We start from the raw sequence: 20,106 nt of genomic DNA, 5'->3' as shown, positions 1-20,106 counted from the left end.
CAGCTATGTGCCATGGAACCTGCATGAGCCAGAGCGAGGGGTGTTTGACTTTAAGGATGAGCTGGATCTGGAGTAAGAACTGCTAAAGCAAAGTCAGATATAGATTTAAATGAAGTAAAACCAGTGTCCCGCAGAGGGCGCTATTACACAGGAGAAGCCCCTGTCTGACATTTGCATTGGTACTGCTAAGACACAGTTTTTCCATTCTGTTTGCTGTGTGTTTTATTCTCTAATTTTGACATTGATCAATGACACAGGTTGATTTCCACCGAGGCAATAATTAAAAACAAATATCTGCGATCAGTATTTGATTAGAGAATTAGGGGGATGAATTTTAGAAATGATTTGTTGTTAAACATGAACTTGATCTCATTTTGAGAACTATGATCCATTTTAATATGTTATTGAATTTTGAAATGATTTTTAAAAATATAATTTTCCTCTCTTCGTAGAGCTTACATTCGCCTTGCAGCAAGCTTGGGCCTCTGGGTAATTATACGTCCCGGGCCGTACATCTGCGCTGAATGGGATCTGGGGGGTCTGCCTAGGTAAAAACACACGCAAAAACCCAGCCCCATAATTTATATACTTTAAAGGATTAGTAACATAATTTAATATGATATGTGACCTGAAACTGATTATTTAAATGAGCCAGTTATCAGCTAAAAATTCAAGAGAACTTTTAAGATTGCATTTTAGAATATGTGTTAGAAGTTAACTTTTTATTTTCTCAGTGACTGAGAACCGCATACATTAACACTTGAGCATGTTTTGAATTAATCAGGCACAGAAGACAATAAAATACACACTATTTCAATAAAGCACTTCCATTACTTTGCTGAAAGCCACTGATGACTTTTAGAGAGTTATCGGAGCAGCCAATAATTTAATCTGGAAGGCCTTATCGCTTAAAGGATGAATTCATTTATTTCTGTAATCAAAATAAGCTCACACCGATAATTGGGTAACTGTTGGCTGAAAAAACTTAGACTGCTGTTGGAATAATAGGTTTAGTTTCTGCTTAGCGGATGATCATTAATATAATATGTTTGGAATGACTCACCATGAGGAATGACTCCTAACAAGGTGCCATTTATTTTGTTAGAAACCCAAAGAAAAGTTCACAGCATGACCAGGACTTATTTGTCATGATTTGATTTTACAGCTGGTTGCTACGAGATCCCAACATGAAGCTGAGAACGACCTACTCAGGATTCACAGATGCAGTCAACTCCTTTTTCGATAAACTAATAAAGAAAATAACTCCATATCAGGTACGCTGTATTTATTCATTCTTTTATAGATTTTCTATATCTTGTAGGATCTTAGAGGGGCTCTCATGTCGAGGACTCTGGACACGCTGGTCTTCCACCACAGACTATTAGGTGTATTCTGACAAAGTAACTTAATAACTATGATGCACGTCAACTATATTTTATTAATAAGGACAAAAATCGTACTTAATAAACGTATGAATAAAAAATAGGATACATATAACTCCATCTTTGATGCTTGTTAGATTTGTTTAAACTGTAGTTTAATAATCTGATCTGGTCATTTTACTTGGAAAAACCCAATAAAAAAGAAGTGTTATAAATATTGTTTTAGGTTATTTTAGCAGGAAGTCGGTCATGTAGTATAAATGTGTAGCAAGGAAAACTTTCTAAGCTGAGATCAAACCTCAACTTGTTCCTGTTTGTGTGCTGTACAGTGAAGTGTAAGCTCTACAGCACGGCTAGTGCCTTCAGAAAGTGAGACAAATATCAGTTTTAGAACTTCATGCTTCAGATGACCTGGGAACGACAGTCACATTGAAGTTATGTGTGATTTTAGCATTTCAGGGCTCTGACTGGTGGAATGTTTTCTGTCTGACTGAAAGTTTTCCCTCATTAACCTCACCCTCCACACTTAATTGGCCTCTTGTATTATTGCAGCAGCCAAATCTCTCTGTTTTCTATCGAGAAAAAAAATGAAAGTAACAAATTATACTTTTCTACTAGCACTACAGTTGTTGGTGTCAAATCCCAAGCTGTTGCCATTTTGTGCATAGACCAAATCATTTTTTTTTTTATTCCAATGGTTGTTATGAGAGCCTGTGTGGCACAAGTCATGTAGTTTATATCACCCAGAAAAATTGTGCATTAACTGAACATTTCATGCTGTTTTTTTAAGTGTTTTCTCAGTTGTGACACATACTGAGGCTTGTTTGGTTCATAAAGCTCAAGCCTTATTTTTACTGCATATTCTTTCACTTTCTGATCTATAAACATACATAAAATATATGTTTTTGTTATTACTGTGAGAATATTAGCTATTTAAATTACTGATTAAGGATTAAATGACATTCTATTCTGTTTAAATAGGAAACAAATATGTATTCTACTTTTTAACAGATATTATATGAAGGCTAAAAGAACGTAGCAAAATAGGATCTGGCGATTAAAAAAAAATTACACATATTGGTAACAAATAACTACTCTTACGAAAAAAAGAAAAACATCTCTAACAAAATCAGGTTTTTAGGTCCCATTTAACATTTTCCCTATAAGTAACCTTTTTTGAATGTCTGCTAACTCAAGTTGAGACTTTCCCCCTGAGTTGCTATTTCAAACATTGTTCTCCAGCAATCGGAAATCAGAATGTTGGCTTTATTGGATGCACAGGAGGCAGCTCAGGAAAGTATGCAGAGGAAATTACAGTGTTTTGTTTGCTGCGTCTGAAAATGGCCAATGAGACTCTGTACCCATCTATCAAGATCTAAACGGAAAACAGGACACAGGCCAATAAAAGGGATATGTTTTGCAACACTTAATCTTTTTCTATATTTATTACTGTGGTGTTGAAGGAGCAAATGTATAAACTACTGACATTTACTTTCCTGTTTGATGCCCTATAGAATATCTGTTTGTAAATATAGAGCAATATGTGATAAAATTATTATATTATATAATTGCAATTATTTTGTGTCAGTTGATGTGAGTTAGATTGTTCTGCTCTTATTTTTCTTTGGTTTAGTGTAACTAAAAAAACATTTTCTTTGTGTTATTAGAGTCTAGCTGGATCAAATCCTCTAATGTCTTGTGTTTTATTTGCCTAATTAATGTGCAGTACTCTCAGGGTGGCCCAATCATAGCAGTTCAAGTTGAGAACGAATATGGCTCCTACGCCACAGATGACAAGTACATGCCTTTCGTACAGGAGGTGGGGAACACAGTGAAAATAAATCGGAACATTTAGAACAATTTCAACTGTGTCGAGGAAACAGCTCAACTGCTTGTTTTGGCCGTCTCTTTTATCCTCCCTCTCTTTAGGCGTTATTGTCGAGGGGTATCACAGAGCTGCTGCTGACCTCTGACAACAAAGACGGGCTGAAGCTCGGAGGAGTGAAAGGAGGTATTGTCAGATGGGCTGACAGACCAACAGTACTGCACCCACACACGCACACACACACACACACACACACACACACACACACACACACACACACACACACACACACACACACACACACACACACACACACACACACACACACACACACACACACACACACACACAGGGTGGTGGTTTGTGTTGTGTTTTCATGGAGAGGGGCAAAAGGTCTGCTCCATGGGCTGGACTGAGTCACACAGCGGTTCAGAACTAATTCCTCAGCAGAGGGCTGTGTTTTGTACCGGAAAGTTGCTCTTTTTGCATGTCCAGTAGAAGGAGAACTGGGATGCAAGACAAAATAGCCCAAATGGTTGTTCAATTTATATGACACATTTTTTTGTAAACATGAGCTAGTGTCAGTAGATTAAAAACCTTTATAAACCATCATATTGTCACTAACTTATTGCAGTTATCTCCATATGATTTCCCCTCAGTCTGCTTCCATTTTGCTCAGCCAAAAAAAACCCCAACTTTGTTCTCATTGTTTAACTGTTGCAAAGTATTTTGATGAATCAAAGAGTTTAATGCACAAAAACAATATTTTTATTAAACCTTTATTCTGTGACTGGCTCTAAAGGTCATTCAACTACACAATGATGTCATCAACCAATAACCCACCATCTTATTATTTACAGTTTATTACTTTATATCTATTCAAAGCTGAATTAAAGTCTTAAGGTGGAAGCAAGTTGCTGCATTGTTTGTCTGAAGCGTTTTCTGTTAAATGTCTCTCTTTTCCCCCCTGAAAATGGCAATGTTTTGGATACATTAAATGGAAGAAAGTTTGCTTTCATTATCCCAACTTGCTCTACCTAACAAATGCAAATTACAGGAAATTTTGCTGGGGAGAGCAAAGAACCAGATGTTTAGGGATGGGTTATGAATTCTGCATGAATATGTTTAATTTGTTAAAAAAACATCTGTTTGAATTCTATTAATAAATAAAAAAAAGGAAGAAAAAAAAACACTAACAGCAGCATACTTGTAAGCAAAACCTATGCAAGACCTGATGGGGAATCAAAGCAGTGATGCAGAACAGCAGGTTTCCTGTCTCTAGTTTTGTGTTAGTTTCAACAGTTTTATTGGATAAAGATGTATTCTTAATCATTAGGTTTTGAAAGGTGTATAAATGTGGCTATTATTAATTTTACTTAAACAGCGTCCCAAAAAAAGTTTGATGTTCGAAAAATTTTTACACACATGAATGGTTCTAAGAAAACCAACTCTGGTACTAACAGAGTCAAACTTCTCCACATAAAAGAGAAGATCAAATGTGTTTCTTTCATGACTGCACAACCATCCACAGACACACCCAGAACCAGCCCTCTACATACTTGCATTCTGCTGCTTAGTAACAAATCATGTTTTAATATCTAGATGATTTTTGCTTTGACACAAAGATGGATTCTAATGTTTTGAAAACATGGAAACTTGTACATTGTTTTTAAATGTCTCGTAGTCTATAGTTTTGTGTTTTATTGAAATTTTTAGTTTAGATTCATCCAGATGAGCTCTGACCAGCTTAAATTCCCCAAAAATCCAAATAAATCTTTAAATTAACCCTGAATCTGGAACAAATAAACCTGGTTTCTTTATAGAGATATCTCCTCATATACATAAATAAAGTAATGTAGACATTGAACTATAAAACTTTTCTAGGTTTTTTAATTGAATTGGTGTTGTTTTAATATGAAGAGTAAAAAGAACATATGGACCTGCTAACAGTTCTGCTTATTGTTTGTTTTTTCTTGTAAGCACTGGAAACAATCAACTTCCAAAAGTTGGACATAAATGAGATCAAGTATCTGGATGAAATTCAAGTAAGTTATTTTTGCACAAACTGTATTTTTTAAGCAGGTTTAATTAATTGTCATTCCTAAATTGGATCCCGGAGGATCCCATTGAAAGTTACTGTTTCCTTTATTTCAGTCTGAATGATGCCAGTATTGCAGTTATTGCTGGTTGTCGTTTTACATACATAACATATTTAGAAATTGTCACTTATTCCACGGTTTATCTCCATAACTAAGAAATAATTTCTTCCGGTGTTGCCTTTATTCAAAACAAAATTTGGAAACACGGATGAATACATCAAGGCAATTTGCTTAAAGGTTGCATCAGTTCCTTCAGCACAGACTGTTACACTGAAAGGAAAAGGTCATGTTGCTTTGCTCACTATGTTGCTTTACAAACCTTTACCTTTTCTTTCTTTTTTTTAAGCTCTAATCCATTTTGTTTTCTCTAGCCTCAGAAACCTAAGATGGTTATGGAGTACTGGTCTGGCTGGTTCGATCTCTGGGGTGGGCTTCATCATGTGTTCACTGCTGAGGGTAAGCCTTATTTTATCCCCACTGAAATAATTAACACGTGATACGTGACTCTCAGAGCTGCTAAAAGAGGTATTCACCAGAGAGCGAGGCAGGCTTTCTGGAGATGGATTCTTTGTTAAGAGTGAAGCTGTTCCTCTCAGTACTGAGGGTCGATAGATTCAGCTAATTTGAGACAGGGCAAGACAGTTTTCTTTGTGCTCCATGCTGGTGCAAAAAGTGCAGTTAAAAGAGACAGTTTTTAGGTTAAGATAGAGGCTCTGTGCCTCAGGAGAAAGAGAGACTTTAGAGAATCCTTTTCAAAGTGAATAAAATAATCTGTGCACCTAGAAATGGATTGGGGAAAAAAAAAAAAATCAGTAACCATATGCAGACCCTGAAATTCTTCCATAAGGAAAATTGATGTGGGATCCATTTTTACCTATTTTCTATTTGCAACATTTCCTTTAAATATTTCCCAAATGCATTAAATCAGAGTAAATTTTTAAATATCTGTTAGAGGATGATCAAAATGTTTTGTTGGTAAATGCCAGAATAATCGTTCTTTAGATTAATAAGCTGACATACACTAACATAATTATCCCTTAAAAAACGTGGAAGCCCAGAGAGATATGACATGGATTTGTGAGGCAACAGTGCAAATGTATTGTGACATCATAGAAAAGTGAAAATAAATCAGCCAAAATACCACAAAATGAAGTAAAGATGCTGATAAATCTTGGTGATATTTGTAGTCAATTTCCAAAAGATGGCTGAAGGTTCCACATGTATCTGTTATATATTAGTATAAGCATGCAGCATGTAAACAGCTAGGAAATATCCAGCACTTTTATTAATCAGGAAGCAGGTTCTGTGACTTTTAGGTAAATATATGTTTAGTCCACAATGTGTGGAATATGGGAAAAAAGCCTCTTTGTTTAAAATGACATAATCTCTGTCATTCATTGATTTCAATATAAATGAACAGAGTTGAATGTTACTATATAGATTTATATAGAATGTTTTTTCATCTTGCGAGGACCTCAAGGCAAGAAGTTAAATCTAGTAGAAATTATCAAAGGGATGATGACCTCTCTCTCTCTCTCTCTCTATATATATATATATATATATATATATATATATATATATATATATATATATATATATATATATATATACAGTGAACTCATTGTCATGTTCAAGAAACCAGTCTGAGATGATTCCAGCTTTATGACATGGCGCATTATCCTGCTGAAAGTAGCCATTAGAAGTTGGGTACATTGTGGTCATGAAGGGATGGACATGGTCAGCAACAATACTCAGGTAGGCTGTGGCGTTGCAGCGATGCTCAATTGGTACCAAGGGGCCCAAAGAGTGCCAAGAAAATATTCCCCACACCATGACACCACCACCACCAGCCTGAACCGTTGATACAAGGCAGGATGGATCCATGCTTTCATGTTGTAGACGCCAAATTCTGACCCTACCATCCGAATGTCGCAGCAGAAATTGAGACTCATCAGACCAGGCAACGTTTTTCCAATCTTCTATTGTCCAATTTCGATGAGCTTGTGCAAATTGTAGCCTCAGTTACCTGTTCTTAGCTGAAAGGAGTGGCACCCGGTGTGGTCTTCTGCTGCTGTAGCCCATCTGCCTCAAAGTTCGACGTACTGTGCATTCAGAGATGCTCTTCTGCCCACCTTGGTTGTAACGGGTGGTTATTTGAGTCACTGTTGCCCTTCTATCAGCTCGAACCAGTCTGGCCATTCTCCTCTGACCTCTGGCATCAACAAGGCATTTCCGCCCACAGAACTGCCGCTCACTGGATGTTTTTTCTTTTTCGGACCATTCTCTGTAAACCCTAGAGATGTTTGTGCGTGAAAATCCCAGTAGATCAGCAGTTTCTGAAATACTCAGACCAGCCCTTCTGGCACCAACAATCATGCCACGTTCAAAGTCACTCAAATCGCCTTTCTTCCCCATACTGATGCTCGGTTTGAACTGCAGGAGATTGTCTTGACCATGTCTACGTGCCTAAATGCACTGAGTTGCCGCCATGTGATTGGCCGCTTAGAAATTAAGTGTTAACGAGCAGTTGGACAGGTGTACCTAATAAAGTGACCGGTGAGTGTATATATATATATATATATATATATATATATATATATATATATATATATATATATATAGTATAGAGATAGAGACTCTAAAAGAGGCCTTTAGCTGACAGAGAGCCCCCCTTAGGGCACTATACCAACATTATAAAAAATGATATAATCATTTTGCATTTAAGATGAAAAAAGATATTTTTCGTCTGTCAGTATGCTCCATCTAGAAATTGTCAAGTGGAAAGTTTTAGTTTCACCTGGTGTAATTCTTTAACAAATTGTTCTTGAGAAACATTTGCATATCCGAATATTAATCGAAAAAATGCTTTTAACAATGTTTAAAATGCCTTAAAAATGTAAAACTTACAATGAAAAAAATGAAGCATTTGTATAACATAAGAGAATGATTTATCTCCCTAACCATCCTACCTGTGAATGCTGGCAAAATAAACTTTTGTCAGCCTTATTATTGTTTCCACTGCTGATATGGGAAAGTTTATGCATGCAGATATTATCTTCTAGCTGTTTCATATTTCTTAAAACAACACCCATCTGCCTTACATAAATAACAGGATTTCCTGTTGTTCTTCTTTTGAAAAGTAAAATAAACATCAGTCATGTAATAGATATGCCTCAGGTTACAGAAAGATGTGGATTACTAATCTGATTTCTCCCCAGCTAAACGTAAGACTCAAATTACCTGGAGATAACACACATCTGTGTAAGACTGCTGCATTAAAGCTTTTTTGATGGCCTTCTTGCTGTGTTTACTGACGTCAGATTGTAAGCAGAAAAGTAGCATTCAAACCGGCAAATGCTATAAACAAAATCAAAAATGTGCATGGGGGTGGGGATGGTCGGGGGGAAGGATAGATTTTTTTTTAGGGCAGTCAGCGAAGAATTGATCTGCTGTTAGTATCTATAACCGATGTTAGTCAATGATTAATGATGAAGAATCCACTCATCCACCTTATGTATGCTATCTGAAACTCACACTTCTCTCTGCTACATTATTCTCTGCACAAAATGAGCACCTTGCAAGTTTGCTTTCATTTAAAGGGTTTGGATTTATGCAGGTGAAAAAATCTAGGTCAGGATTGTGGGATTTTGTGTATAGGTTATTTTTAGCAGAAACAACTATCTCCTGATTCTGCTGATGCACATTATGTCTCATTTTATTCATTTTTAAATGTTTAAACTTTTATGTTCATAACATATTGTTGATACTCTAATGGTGCCTCACTTTTTTGTCTTATGATTAATCTCTAAGTCAGACTATTTTTATTGGGCAATTTATTGTTTATTTTTCGGTTTCAGAATCTGTTTTGTTTGTTTTAGGACTCACTGGAACTTGTATATATTCTTAACTAGAAATAAGGATCAAACTTTATTCCTATTTTTATAATTAGCTCAAGCTCTTTTGCTTCTATCTATCTTGATTCTATCTTGTGAATCGATGTATCCCTCCGGTTCGGGATATTGCTAAAAATTTATTTCAAATTAGTTGGTTATTTGTAGATTCTGGTGTACGAATGTGTTGTGAGTGAAACTAGGTTCTGCAGTGTAAAGCACATATTCACTGATTAGTATGACCAAAAATACACAATATGAACTTAGTAATTTAACCAATTAGGAAACACAAATTTTTGTGAAGATCCTGTCTTTGGTAGAATTGTGAAATTAATTGTCTTTCTGTATTGATGTGCTGGAGGGAAGTAATTTGCAAGATGTATCATCACATTTACATATGTTCAGTTTGTTTTGCATTGCTGTAGCAAAAGGAATTTTGACAGGTCAATAAACAAAAGTCTTGTTACAGTTGTAAAATCACTGGTAGGAGAAATGTTGCTTAAGCATTTCTATAATGTATACTTATAGATTTTAAGCTAACAGTCTGTCTTGGAACTTCTAATTTATTATATATATATATATATATATATATATATATATATATATATATATATATATTCATCTTTGAACACCTTAGTGAAGATTAAAGCATCAATTTTGAATGAACGAATGAATGGATAGGAACTCACTAAATTCACCTGCACATAAATAGAAACAAAATCTTCCACCAAATAAACCTGTCTGTATATACAGCCAGACTGTATTTTGTGTGTTTTATATTTCGGTCATTGCCAGCAGCCATTCAGATTCAAATATCCAATAATCTTTGGGCTTTCTGTCTTGTTTTCTTGCATTAATAGCAGGAAAGAGCAGAAAAAAGAGCCTCGCCCTTCAGAAAGTGTCAGCAATGAAAAGCAAGAAAAAAATATATAGCATGACATTCAGAGGGGATTCATATCCTTGATAGTTCACTGCTTTGCAGACTGCTATACATCCTGCAGCTGGAGCCGCCAGAGGGACCTGAACTATTGATATTCACCAAGACCATGACTCTTGATTCAAATCATTTAACATGGTCCAGATTGTCCTCTGAAGTCCCATTTGAACTCTTAATTGCCCAATTGTGTTCTTATCTCTTGAATACTTTAAGTAATGGTGTCAGCTTAAATGAACCCTTCCTCTTCATTAGTTTCGTTTACCTGTAACAGAATGCATGGATATGTTTCGGTGAAACTGGACCAGTCGGAATATAAACCAGGTGCTGTTAAAGATAAAACTGCAAAAACTGAAATATAAGCAAATACAATTTTTTTTTTAGAAATAAGTAAATTTTTTGTAAATTTGTGCAGGTATGTAAGCCAATGGAATAATATGATTTATTTTTAAAATGTGAAAGAAAAAACATCACCTTATTTCATTTGCATATTAAACTATCATATTTTAAGGACAAAAATACTCAGTCTGTTGCATGATGATCTTATTTACCTGCTCAAATTAAGTAAATACACTTATTTAAGATATTTTTGCTCGGTTTTGATATATTTTTGCAGTGTGTATTTCAGCATTTTTGCATGAATGCAGTTTTAAATGTTTTTCCTGGTTTCTTTGTCTTCCTGACAGACATGATCCCAGTAGTAACAGAAATTCTGAAGCTTGACATGTCCATCAACCTGTATATGTTTCATGGAGGGACCAATTTTGGCTTCATGAATGGTGCGTTGGCTGTTGGGATACCAGCACCTAAACCCATGGTGACAAGCTACGGTATGTGATTTGTTCAGATTCTACGTAGTTTTAGTTTTCTGTTACTGCACTCTCTGGAATTCTAAGCAATAACCTTTCCTGAGAGTTAGTTTCAAGTAAAAAATTTGCTTTGTGGGGTTGCGCCTCTTTCATGCTGTCTGCCAGATGGCCTGAGTTTACAGCTACTCAGAACATGCTGCGGTTACGCCCTGTTTAAAAGATTTGGTCACAGTTGTTCTGGATAATGTTGTGATTTTAACAAACCTGAATAGTTTTTATTTAAAGAAATAAAAATATAACATTCTTGACAAAAGGTGCTTTTGCTTTGATAAACTCTCTCTGAACTTAACATCCTACCCAGGCTCTCATCTCAAAGGCACACAGGGTGCTTTAAGCTCCTACATGGATATGTGATATGTGTTACTAGAGGTAATATTCTTAAAATGTCTGAGAAGTATTCAAGTGTATTTTCAACATATGTTCCATAATGAATGGCCAGAGTCACAAGTTGATTCTCTAAACAAAATTCAGATTAATAAAGTAGCTCATGAGACATGATGATATCACACAATATTGTGTTCACAGGGATAAAATAGGATTCTAAAAAATAGAATGAGCGTTTCATAAATAATAGTTTATTTCAAGGATCTGTTAGTTTAAAATTATTCAGATATTTGATTACTTGTATATACCCAATCAAAAATGTTAAATCATTGAAAAAAGTTACCGTTATTTATACTGCGATACCCAAACCAGGCAGTAAGCTTATGGGTGCACAAAAATAGAGAAGGCAATTTAATAAAAACTGAGCTTAGCATGTAACTAAACCAGAGGGAAAAGCATAACTCTGCCCCAAGAGATGTATTAAAACAGCCACACAAGTTGGCAGTGCCAAGCGACACTGAGGGGCATGGTCGAGTATGTGTATGAACAGAGGGGGGTGTGATCAGGATGGGGGGAAAGTAGCAATTAGCTTAATTTCACATATTAAAGTAAAGAGAGTGAGAAGAGAGAAGCTGGTGGTTATATTGGTTAGCTTGCTACCACTAGGCTGTCTCAGTAGAATTCAACTACAGAAGTCACAGCTACAGTAAACCCATAGATCAGGGGTCTTCAATGTTTTCCAGGACAAGGACCCCCAAACTGATAGCAAGATAGAGCAGGGACCCCTAATTATATATATTGTATGAAATTGCGTTATATCAAACTGGTCCTATAGTCACTCTATTACAGATGGGGTCATGTAACAAAAGTAATTTGGCCCTGGGAATATTGATGTATTTCTGATTCTGATTCCTGGTTGATGGAACAGGTGTTGCGAATGAAATGGTGCCCGGCTTGAAAGAGCTCCTGTGTGTCGCTGAATGTGTGCATTGATGACTGAAAGACATCTTCCTCCTCCATTTATCTGTTTACTACAGTGTGTTGAACTCATGTTAATGTGTATTTAAATACATTTAAAGTAGTGGAAAAAATTTCAGGGGGGAATATAAAAAAAAGTCTAACCAACCAAGACTTTTGCAACCCCCATGCAGTACCTCCATAGACCCCCTAAGGGTCGCAAACCCCTTGTTGAAGACCTCCACCATAGAGGATACAGTCAAGGTACTGATTACTGATAACTACTTCACTGAACAACACTTGAAATTTTTAATCTGTTTAATTTCTATTTAATTTTAGCTGGAATTCTCTCCTTGGTACCTTAAACTTTAATTGATTGAGTTTCTCGAACACTGTCAGAAGCCTGTTTCCATTAGAGCTATATATTTTGACCTAATGCACACATTTCCCTGCCTAGCTGCTGCTCATTTACTGTCTGAAAGCTGTTCAAAATGAAATTTCGTTTTGTATACGCTGTGTATACAAAATGACAAAGTTTGCCTGAGTCTATTACTAGAATATTAAGACAGAACAGCAGGTCAAATGTCCTCTTGTCTTCTTTTCTTATTCAGAATAGTAGACACTGTTACCCCTGACCTTCAGTAGTCTTTCCGCTTGTGCCACTGCTCCCTGAGTGTCTTTTACCTTTTAGCCTCCAAAAGGCTCTATTTTCTGTCAAGATAAACCCAGAATGTGTTTCAGGCTGCTGCTACTGCCTTAAGATGTTTGATAGGGGAGAGCAGAGAAAGAATCTGCCACGCTAAAAGGCGTCCGTGCCTCTCTCTTGCTCCCAAACCTGCTGTTCTGATAGCGCATTATCTTTCAGATTACGATGCTCCATTATCCGAGGCTGGGGATTACACCACCAAGTATCATCTTCTGAGGAATTTATTCAGCAGCTACCACGGTGAGTACTGCATGCTGTTGCTGAGACAGGCCTTGCATCTCCTGTCTCTTCCGTCTCCTCCTTCGCTTTCATCTCCCCACTTAAGTTAATTCTCCTTGTAGAACCTGTTCTCTCTTGGCTCAAACAGGATAGGTTTGCATGTCATTACAAGCCGGGATTAAATTTAAGGGTTTGTGTCTCTTTGCTCTTATGTGTGAGCTCTCTTCCTCAATCAGAGACCCTCAGAGGGACTGCCAATTATGAAAATAACATACATGTCTTGGATTCTGCTCACTGCTTGCGCAGATTTCCCCCGTTTGTGAAACAAGTCCTCTATGTTCGGGGGCAGAAGTCTCAAGTGTTTTGTGGCCAGGACTCGCTTTTGGCAGCGCAAGAATGAATCCAGCATAACAAAGTTATAATTTGCCTGCCGCTGTGGTGATTGGAGACAGTTGAATGGCTGCCTGAGGGTGATGCATCCTTATGTTTTGTAGTCTGTTGAATAATAGGCAGTGGCCTGAATATGATGAGTCTGAGAATCCTTTTTGTTCTGCTCTACAACCACAAAGACCTGACCCAATTTTTTTAATTAAATCATTTTCATGTTTTATCACTGTTTGGCCGTCAGCTGCTCTACATTATGTCAGTTACTGTATACTTATTCAATATAGAGGTAGAAATATAGTCTTGTCATTTCACTGCCATCACACTGGGGAAACAAAGTACTCACAGCAAACTGATTTATCTGAGAGAAGCTATACTAGGTTACCCCTGAATAAAAGCATACTGTATGTCAATTGTCTTGATGAAATGGACAGGTCCGGTATGGTGTTATGGAGAACTTTAAAACAGAGTAAGTTGATAAACAATATTCCAAGCTTTTAACATATTGCATATTAATTGCATTTCAATACATGATAAGCCCTTAAAAAAGCAAAGTACAAACTGCAAGACACTGATATAAATGTGACTCTGAAGGAGCTGCAAAGATCCAGCAGTCATGTAGGGAATGTTGTTTTGCAGGACAAATTTTAGTCGTTATGCAAATCTAGTCTAAACAAGAAATCTGGACTCAATCCAAAATCTTGTGTTTGACAGAAAACTGGTACAACACGTCATCCTGAAGACACCATGTGAAATGTATTTGCAGCGGCAAAAAGCAAGGGGCGACTCTTTTGTTTTTTTGCAGGACAGGTAAGGTGGTAATATCTAATTGAAGGATGGATGGAGATCAATAACCCTGGCAAAAAATCTGCTTAATTCTGCAAGCACTTGATCCATGAGACACAATTGCAAGAAGCTTGTTCTTTCTCAATGCTGCCAGTTAGCTAAACCTTTAATTTCTTCATCTTGTCATGTAAAAACCATAAAGTTACATATGTTTTATAAGCATTTTGTTAGATTTATTTGTTATTGTCAAACACATTTTTATATCTGAGCACTTCAGCATCTTCAGGTCTCCAAAAGGGCAACTTGCAGCTCTATAAATAAGACTTTTGTTTCCATTCAAATTATTATGCATTTTTGCCACTTTATATACTTTAAAGAGACTGTATACCTCTTCTTTATATGACAATATTATTTTCACCCCTGAAGGCTGGATAAATTGACTCGACAGGCCGTATTTAACTCGTGGGCATTAAATTCGACCTGTGTGCTGTAGAAACTATGTATCTGTTATGTGACACCAGTTCCTTCTACAGGAACTGAAAGTCACCCTAAGGCAGTCAAACTCTTGATAAGCCTACTGTGCATAAAAACATTGAGACGATGGAGATACTTCTCTCGTCATTTATTGAAGCATTGTCGCAGAAACTCACAAAACATTAAATTTAACATGAAATTGATAAAGCTACCACTAATCCATCTCTTACCCTAACTGTAACCCCTAACCTAACCAAATACTAGTATTTAGTTAACATACACTCCAAAAGGTACCAACAATAACTTTATAGGCTAAAATTTTCATTGCAGGCCCCGTGCGTGTCACGTGAAACAATTTCTACAACCTGTCATGCAGAGGCGCATCTTGGAAAAAAATATCAATCTTAGACAAGTTGGAAATGTGAATGTGTTGGTCACACAAATACCTCCTGTAGGAACTAAATATCTATATGTTCACACTAGCTGCTTCTACAAAATTGATATCTATGATGTAACCACCACCAGTCTCACCAGTCAAAAAAAAAAAAAAAATACTATAATATTCTTAGTGCCTGTTTGCTTCCAAACGTTGCACTGGAAACACAACAGCAGAGGAAGGTCTCTCACTGTTAGGGGACAGTGCCACCATTTGCAGCTTCTTAAATTAACTAATATCTCCAACAGTTAAAGGTATAGAGGACGATCTTTTATTTCCAGGAGAATCATCTAAATAAGTGGTCCTCCAAATTGTCAATCATTCTGGTGATATGTTTACCTAAGGCCGTCCTTACCTAAGGACGTGCTCGTCCCATTAGCTATCTGTTTCTGCACATGCACACTTTCAGGCGTATATATGTGATGAGCTGCGGTTTCAGGCAGTCACTGAAGCTCACCTTTTTCATGGCAGTTCTATGAAAATGGCCCAGGGTAGTAGGAGAAAAGGTGTCTATAAAGCGTATGAGAAGAAAATAAAGACCTTAGAAGAGGCAGATATATATTCTAGAATGCTCTCCTCACAAAGCATTATGGGCCCATTGATTTCTTTCTCTCTCTGACAACAGCCATAAACAGAGCAGGCTGTTTTTTTTTTTTTTTTTACGTAACTGCGAACAATAATATGTTGGACTTCTGGGATTTTAAATACCGCCCCCACTGAGATACTACTTCATTATAATGGAAGATAAATGAATTTGAATTAAACTTACCTGACCTGAATTGATTAATTACCAGTACAATAGAGACCAAAACCTCTATGATGCTTTATCACTTCCTCCTTTAGGAACTAAATGTTTATGATGTCACACCTGTCCCTTCTTTGGGAATCAGTGGCGGCTGCTGCCCTCTGAAACAGGGGAGACTCCATAGTGTAAATGAAACCAAAACATAACATACTGAATATTGAAAAAAAAAAACATTACTTGAAGGTGTTATAATAGCTGTTGTGAAGAACTCTGAAATGATAAACTCCAGAAAACACCTCTTTCCTTTCTTATCTGAGTCTCATTAAGGGAGACTTCCTCTCTGTCAGGCCATTGTCTGTTGAATATTTTAGCGTGTTCTGCCAATCAGCATTGGGCAGATATCTCACTACCATGAGACTAGCCTCACTGGAAGTGATGGATTTTTTTGTGTTATCCAATCAGGCTGGTTGGCTTAAGTTTCAACAGGGATTTTGCATTTAGCCTGATATTATTCATTGAGAACTCTTTATAGTAGGAACTGAATAAATATGTCACACCGTTTTTTGCTTCTGCAGGAAGTGCAGTTTCCTGCAGAACTGTCTTTCCTGTTGGATAGGGATGTGAAACTCATTCTTATGACACTTTGGCAGCATCAAGTCTTTAAAATAGCCAGATGGATTTTTGTAAATTAAACTTTTGTTTTAATGATTTCTTTTACCAAGAGCACTATGCTGTGGTGTATTAAATGTATTTCCATTTAGTTTGCATTTTTAGCCATCTTGTAGACTTGAAAAGAACATATGTAACTACTTTATGCTACTTTATCCTCTAACAAACAGTTTAGGCACAGAGCCTAAGGTTTACCAATATGTAAAAGATCAATATCAAAGGATAAGAAACGTTTTGGTTAAATGTTTTGTTACCAATAGAAATCTGAAGAGTGTGGATTGGTATTCAGCCCCTATTACGATGATGCCCCTTAATAAAACTCACTCCAAGCGATTGCTTTCAGATGTTCTGTACCTAATAAACAGGGACCATTTTAATCGAACTGTTGAGTAATAGGAATTAGGGTTGTCAAAAGTATCGATACTCAAAAAAGTATCGATACCGAAACGTTGTATCCGGATACAATACTCATTTTCAAAAGTATCGATATAGCCATCTAAAGTGCAGAATAGTGGAAAATCCATGTTCTGAACACTGTGTGATTGAATAATTCTGTGCATTTTTCAGTTTCAGACTTTTTTTGTAACCGTTGCAGCTGCTGAGAATTATTTTTGGTTAACTGGTTTGGCCAGTGTCATCAAAACATAGCCAAGGAAGGAACACTTAATTTTAATTTTGTAAGTTTTTTATCAAGCTTGCTTAATATTGTGCACAGCATGCAACCTCAAAATATTATTCTTATTGTTTTTTATTTATTTATTGTATTTTTTAGTAATGAAAATATTTCTGTTGAATTTTAGAGTTTTTGTTTTTATTCTTGTGGTATCGAAAATGGTATCGAGTATCGAATATTTTACTTAGTATCGGTATCGAGTTGAAATGTTTAGTATCGTGACAACCCTAATAGGAATTAATGTAAACAAAGAAAGATGTTAAGATATTTCTGTAAAGCACTGGTTAAAAAAATACTCCTGCAAACAGGCAGTGACAATTTTTTTCATAAAGTGAAATTCTTTGGATGGTGATAGTTTCATGAAGCTATGTTTTCATTCTTGCTTTGGTAAATTTGACAGAATGTAAGACCGTTAAATGCAATAGAATGTTCTGACTTATGAGTGTTAAACCCAGTAAGAGTTGTTTAAAGGAAGTGTTGACCATTATCCTCAAAGTTTCCCACAGGCGAGCTGGCTTTTAGCACTCGATGAAAGGGAAATACTGTCAGGCTGTTTCTAGAAGGAGTGTCAGTGTGCCTGTGAGATTTAACACCTTTAAAAGCAGTTGATGGTCCTGGACAAGCTCTTTTAACGGTTGTTTAGAGGCTGTTTGGGAAACTGGAAGACTAACTGGAAGCTCACACACAGTGACTTGCAGAAGTTTTTTGAGGTTATTTTCTATGGTTGGTACAGAGTCATGCATGTGATGGAAAGCATTAAATACTCTATGTAGGAATAAATAACAGATAAGTCTGGATTGCTTTAATTAAATTAATAAAGTTTACTTTACTTTTTTTTTTAAGCATTTACTTACATGATTTTAACCACCAAGGATGCACTTACCCCCCTCTTTTTTTTTTTTTTTCAGATGAACCTCTTCCTAATCCACCCTCTCCTCATGCAAGGAGAGGTTATCAGCCTGTTGTCATCCAGCAGCATCTATCTCTTTGGGATAGTCTCCATGCGACAGAAGGGGTAAGCGACACAACTACCAAAAGATAATAATGAATAATCAGAAATGGCAGCGGAAGAAGGTTAATTCTATGCTGGATCATTTCTATTGTTTTGCATCATTACACCACAAAATCATCCATTAAAAACCGATTTTTCGGTTTGACATCAGTCCAGTTGGTAATTTCTTTGAGGTGTTCTGGTATTTTAAATAGTTCATGATGCTTTCTACCTAAGGGTATGTTGTTTTGGCCCACACGGAGCAGGATACTTTTCTGGGATTATTTTTCTCCCTTCTGTGCTCCCACTGTAGGACCCAGACCTGAATCAGAAAAAAAAAGCTGGTAAAACAGCCCTGCTTGTAATAAAGGCAACTTTTTTGAATAGCATGTATTTTTCAACATGCTCTACATAATAGGACTTGTAGATATACTCTGAGCTAAAGATAAAGCCTTGGGGTGGAATGAGGCTAAATATCTCTCACTGGTTAGCTTTCACCACACTTATATTTTAGATATCGTAAATTTTTTCCTCCTCTATGGGTTGTATTTTGTATTATCTTTAAATCCAATCAGGACTTGGATATTTGTGTTTTTTAAACACATTGTGCCAAATCCCGCATTTTTCATTGATCATATATGTGAACCTTAATGGAACTGTGTAAATAAAGAAAAAGGCAGTCTTTACCCTTCAGTACTCAAAGCAAGGCACCGTGTATCTTTATGATGATCATCTGGTCCAACTCACCTGAATCCAGTTATCTTCTATTATTATTGTTATTATTTTTTAGTCTGTTTGTGTATTGAAGCAGACACAAACCTAAAAGAGGACCGGAGTTTAATAACTGATAATGTTTGAATATTATTTTTAATCGGTAGGGTTCTGAGATATGAAATAAATGAGTCATCTGTCCAGGATTGCAGATCATACAGGTTTCATTTTGAGCAGATGTCTGTGTAGTTGATGTCCTCATAAAACAAAACCTGCAGGCTTTAATCGTTAAAATTGTTTGAATCATTAAAAAACTCCCTTTTAAGTTAGACGTAATTTTAATTGAGTTTCGCAGCCCAGTGGGGAAACTGTATATTATCCCGCCCTTCTTTCTGTCACGAAAAAAATGTTCAGCACAGTTCACTTCAAACGCAATCCACCAAAGCATTTTCACACAGTTTGGGGAATTAGATAAGCCTGTAGCAAGTAGCAAACACAGACAGGCTTCATTGTCACTAATGCTTGGATATGCCCTGCTATTCGTACAGTAATTTTATAGTTACTGTAATAGAACATGATTTTATTTCATAATGACTTGCACATAATTACCAGTGAGGCCAATAAATGTGTAGGATGTTATATATGTGTGACCTTGTATTGCGCTGTTCATTTCTCTTTACTGACTGATTACAAACATGAAATCGGTGCTGATATTGGACCATTTAGATCAGGTGTAACCAATTAAAAATAAGCGGGTTCCTAATAAAAATCATCAACCAGTAAAAGTCCGGAGACATTTTTATTTATAATCTGTTACTTTAAACAGAATTTAACACTGAAATAAAATAATGTGTTTATCCACATAGTTATACATTGACTTTTTTAAATAAAAAAAAATATATATATAAAAAAAAAAGGGAAAAGAAAAAAAAGAAAATTTTTCCCTTTTAAAATCTAAGTGTTTTTTTAAGTAGAGAACAGCGATCACCTGAACTGATCGTTTGTTATTTTTTTCTTTTTTCTGGCTTAATG

The 20,106-nt window shown here is 36.2% G+C and overlaps 1 protein-coding gene across 2 annotated transcripts in view; it reads left to right on the top strand.

Moving 5' to 3' along the window:
* LOC119771776 (beta-galactosidase-1-like protein 2) overlaps positions 1-20,106 on the top strand; it is a 41,315-nt gene that overhangs the window by 3,458 nt on the left and 17,751 nt on the right. For both annotated transcript variants that reach the window (XM_038267907.1, XM_038267908.1), the window contains exons 3-12: positions 4-72; positions 453-548; positions 1,166-1,274; positions 3,109-3,201; positions 3,312-3,393; positions 5,188-5,252; positions 5,678-5,762; positions 10,817-10,960; positions 13,146-13,226; positions 18,281-18,387. In XM_038267907.1, the coding sequence (XP_038123835.1) occupies positions 4-72; positions 453-548; positions 1,166-1,274; positions 3,109-3,201; positions 3,312-3,393; positions 5,188-5,252; positions 5,678-5,762; positions 10,817-10,960; positions 13,146-13,226; positions 18,281-18,387 (931 nt within the window). The remainder of the gene's footprint in view (positions 1-3; positions 73-452; positions 549-1,165; positions 1,275-3,108; positions 3,202-3,311; positions 3,394-5,187; positions 5,253-5,677; positions 5,763-10,816; positions 10,961-13,145; positions 13,227-18,280; positions 18,388-20,106) is intronic.

This window comes from Cyprinodon tularosa, unplaced genomic scaffold (assembly GCF_016077235.1).
Source record: "Cyprinodon tularosa strain WSP-4 unplaced genomic scaffold, ASM1607723v1 ctg69, whole genome shotgun sequence".
In the NCBI taxonomy this organism is placed as follows: Eukaryota; Metazoa; Chordata; class Actinopteri; order Cyprinodontiformes; family Cyprinodontidae; genus Cyprinodon; species Cyprinodon tularosa.
This window is presented reverse-complemented; position numbering and strand designations above follow the sequence as displayed.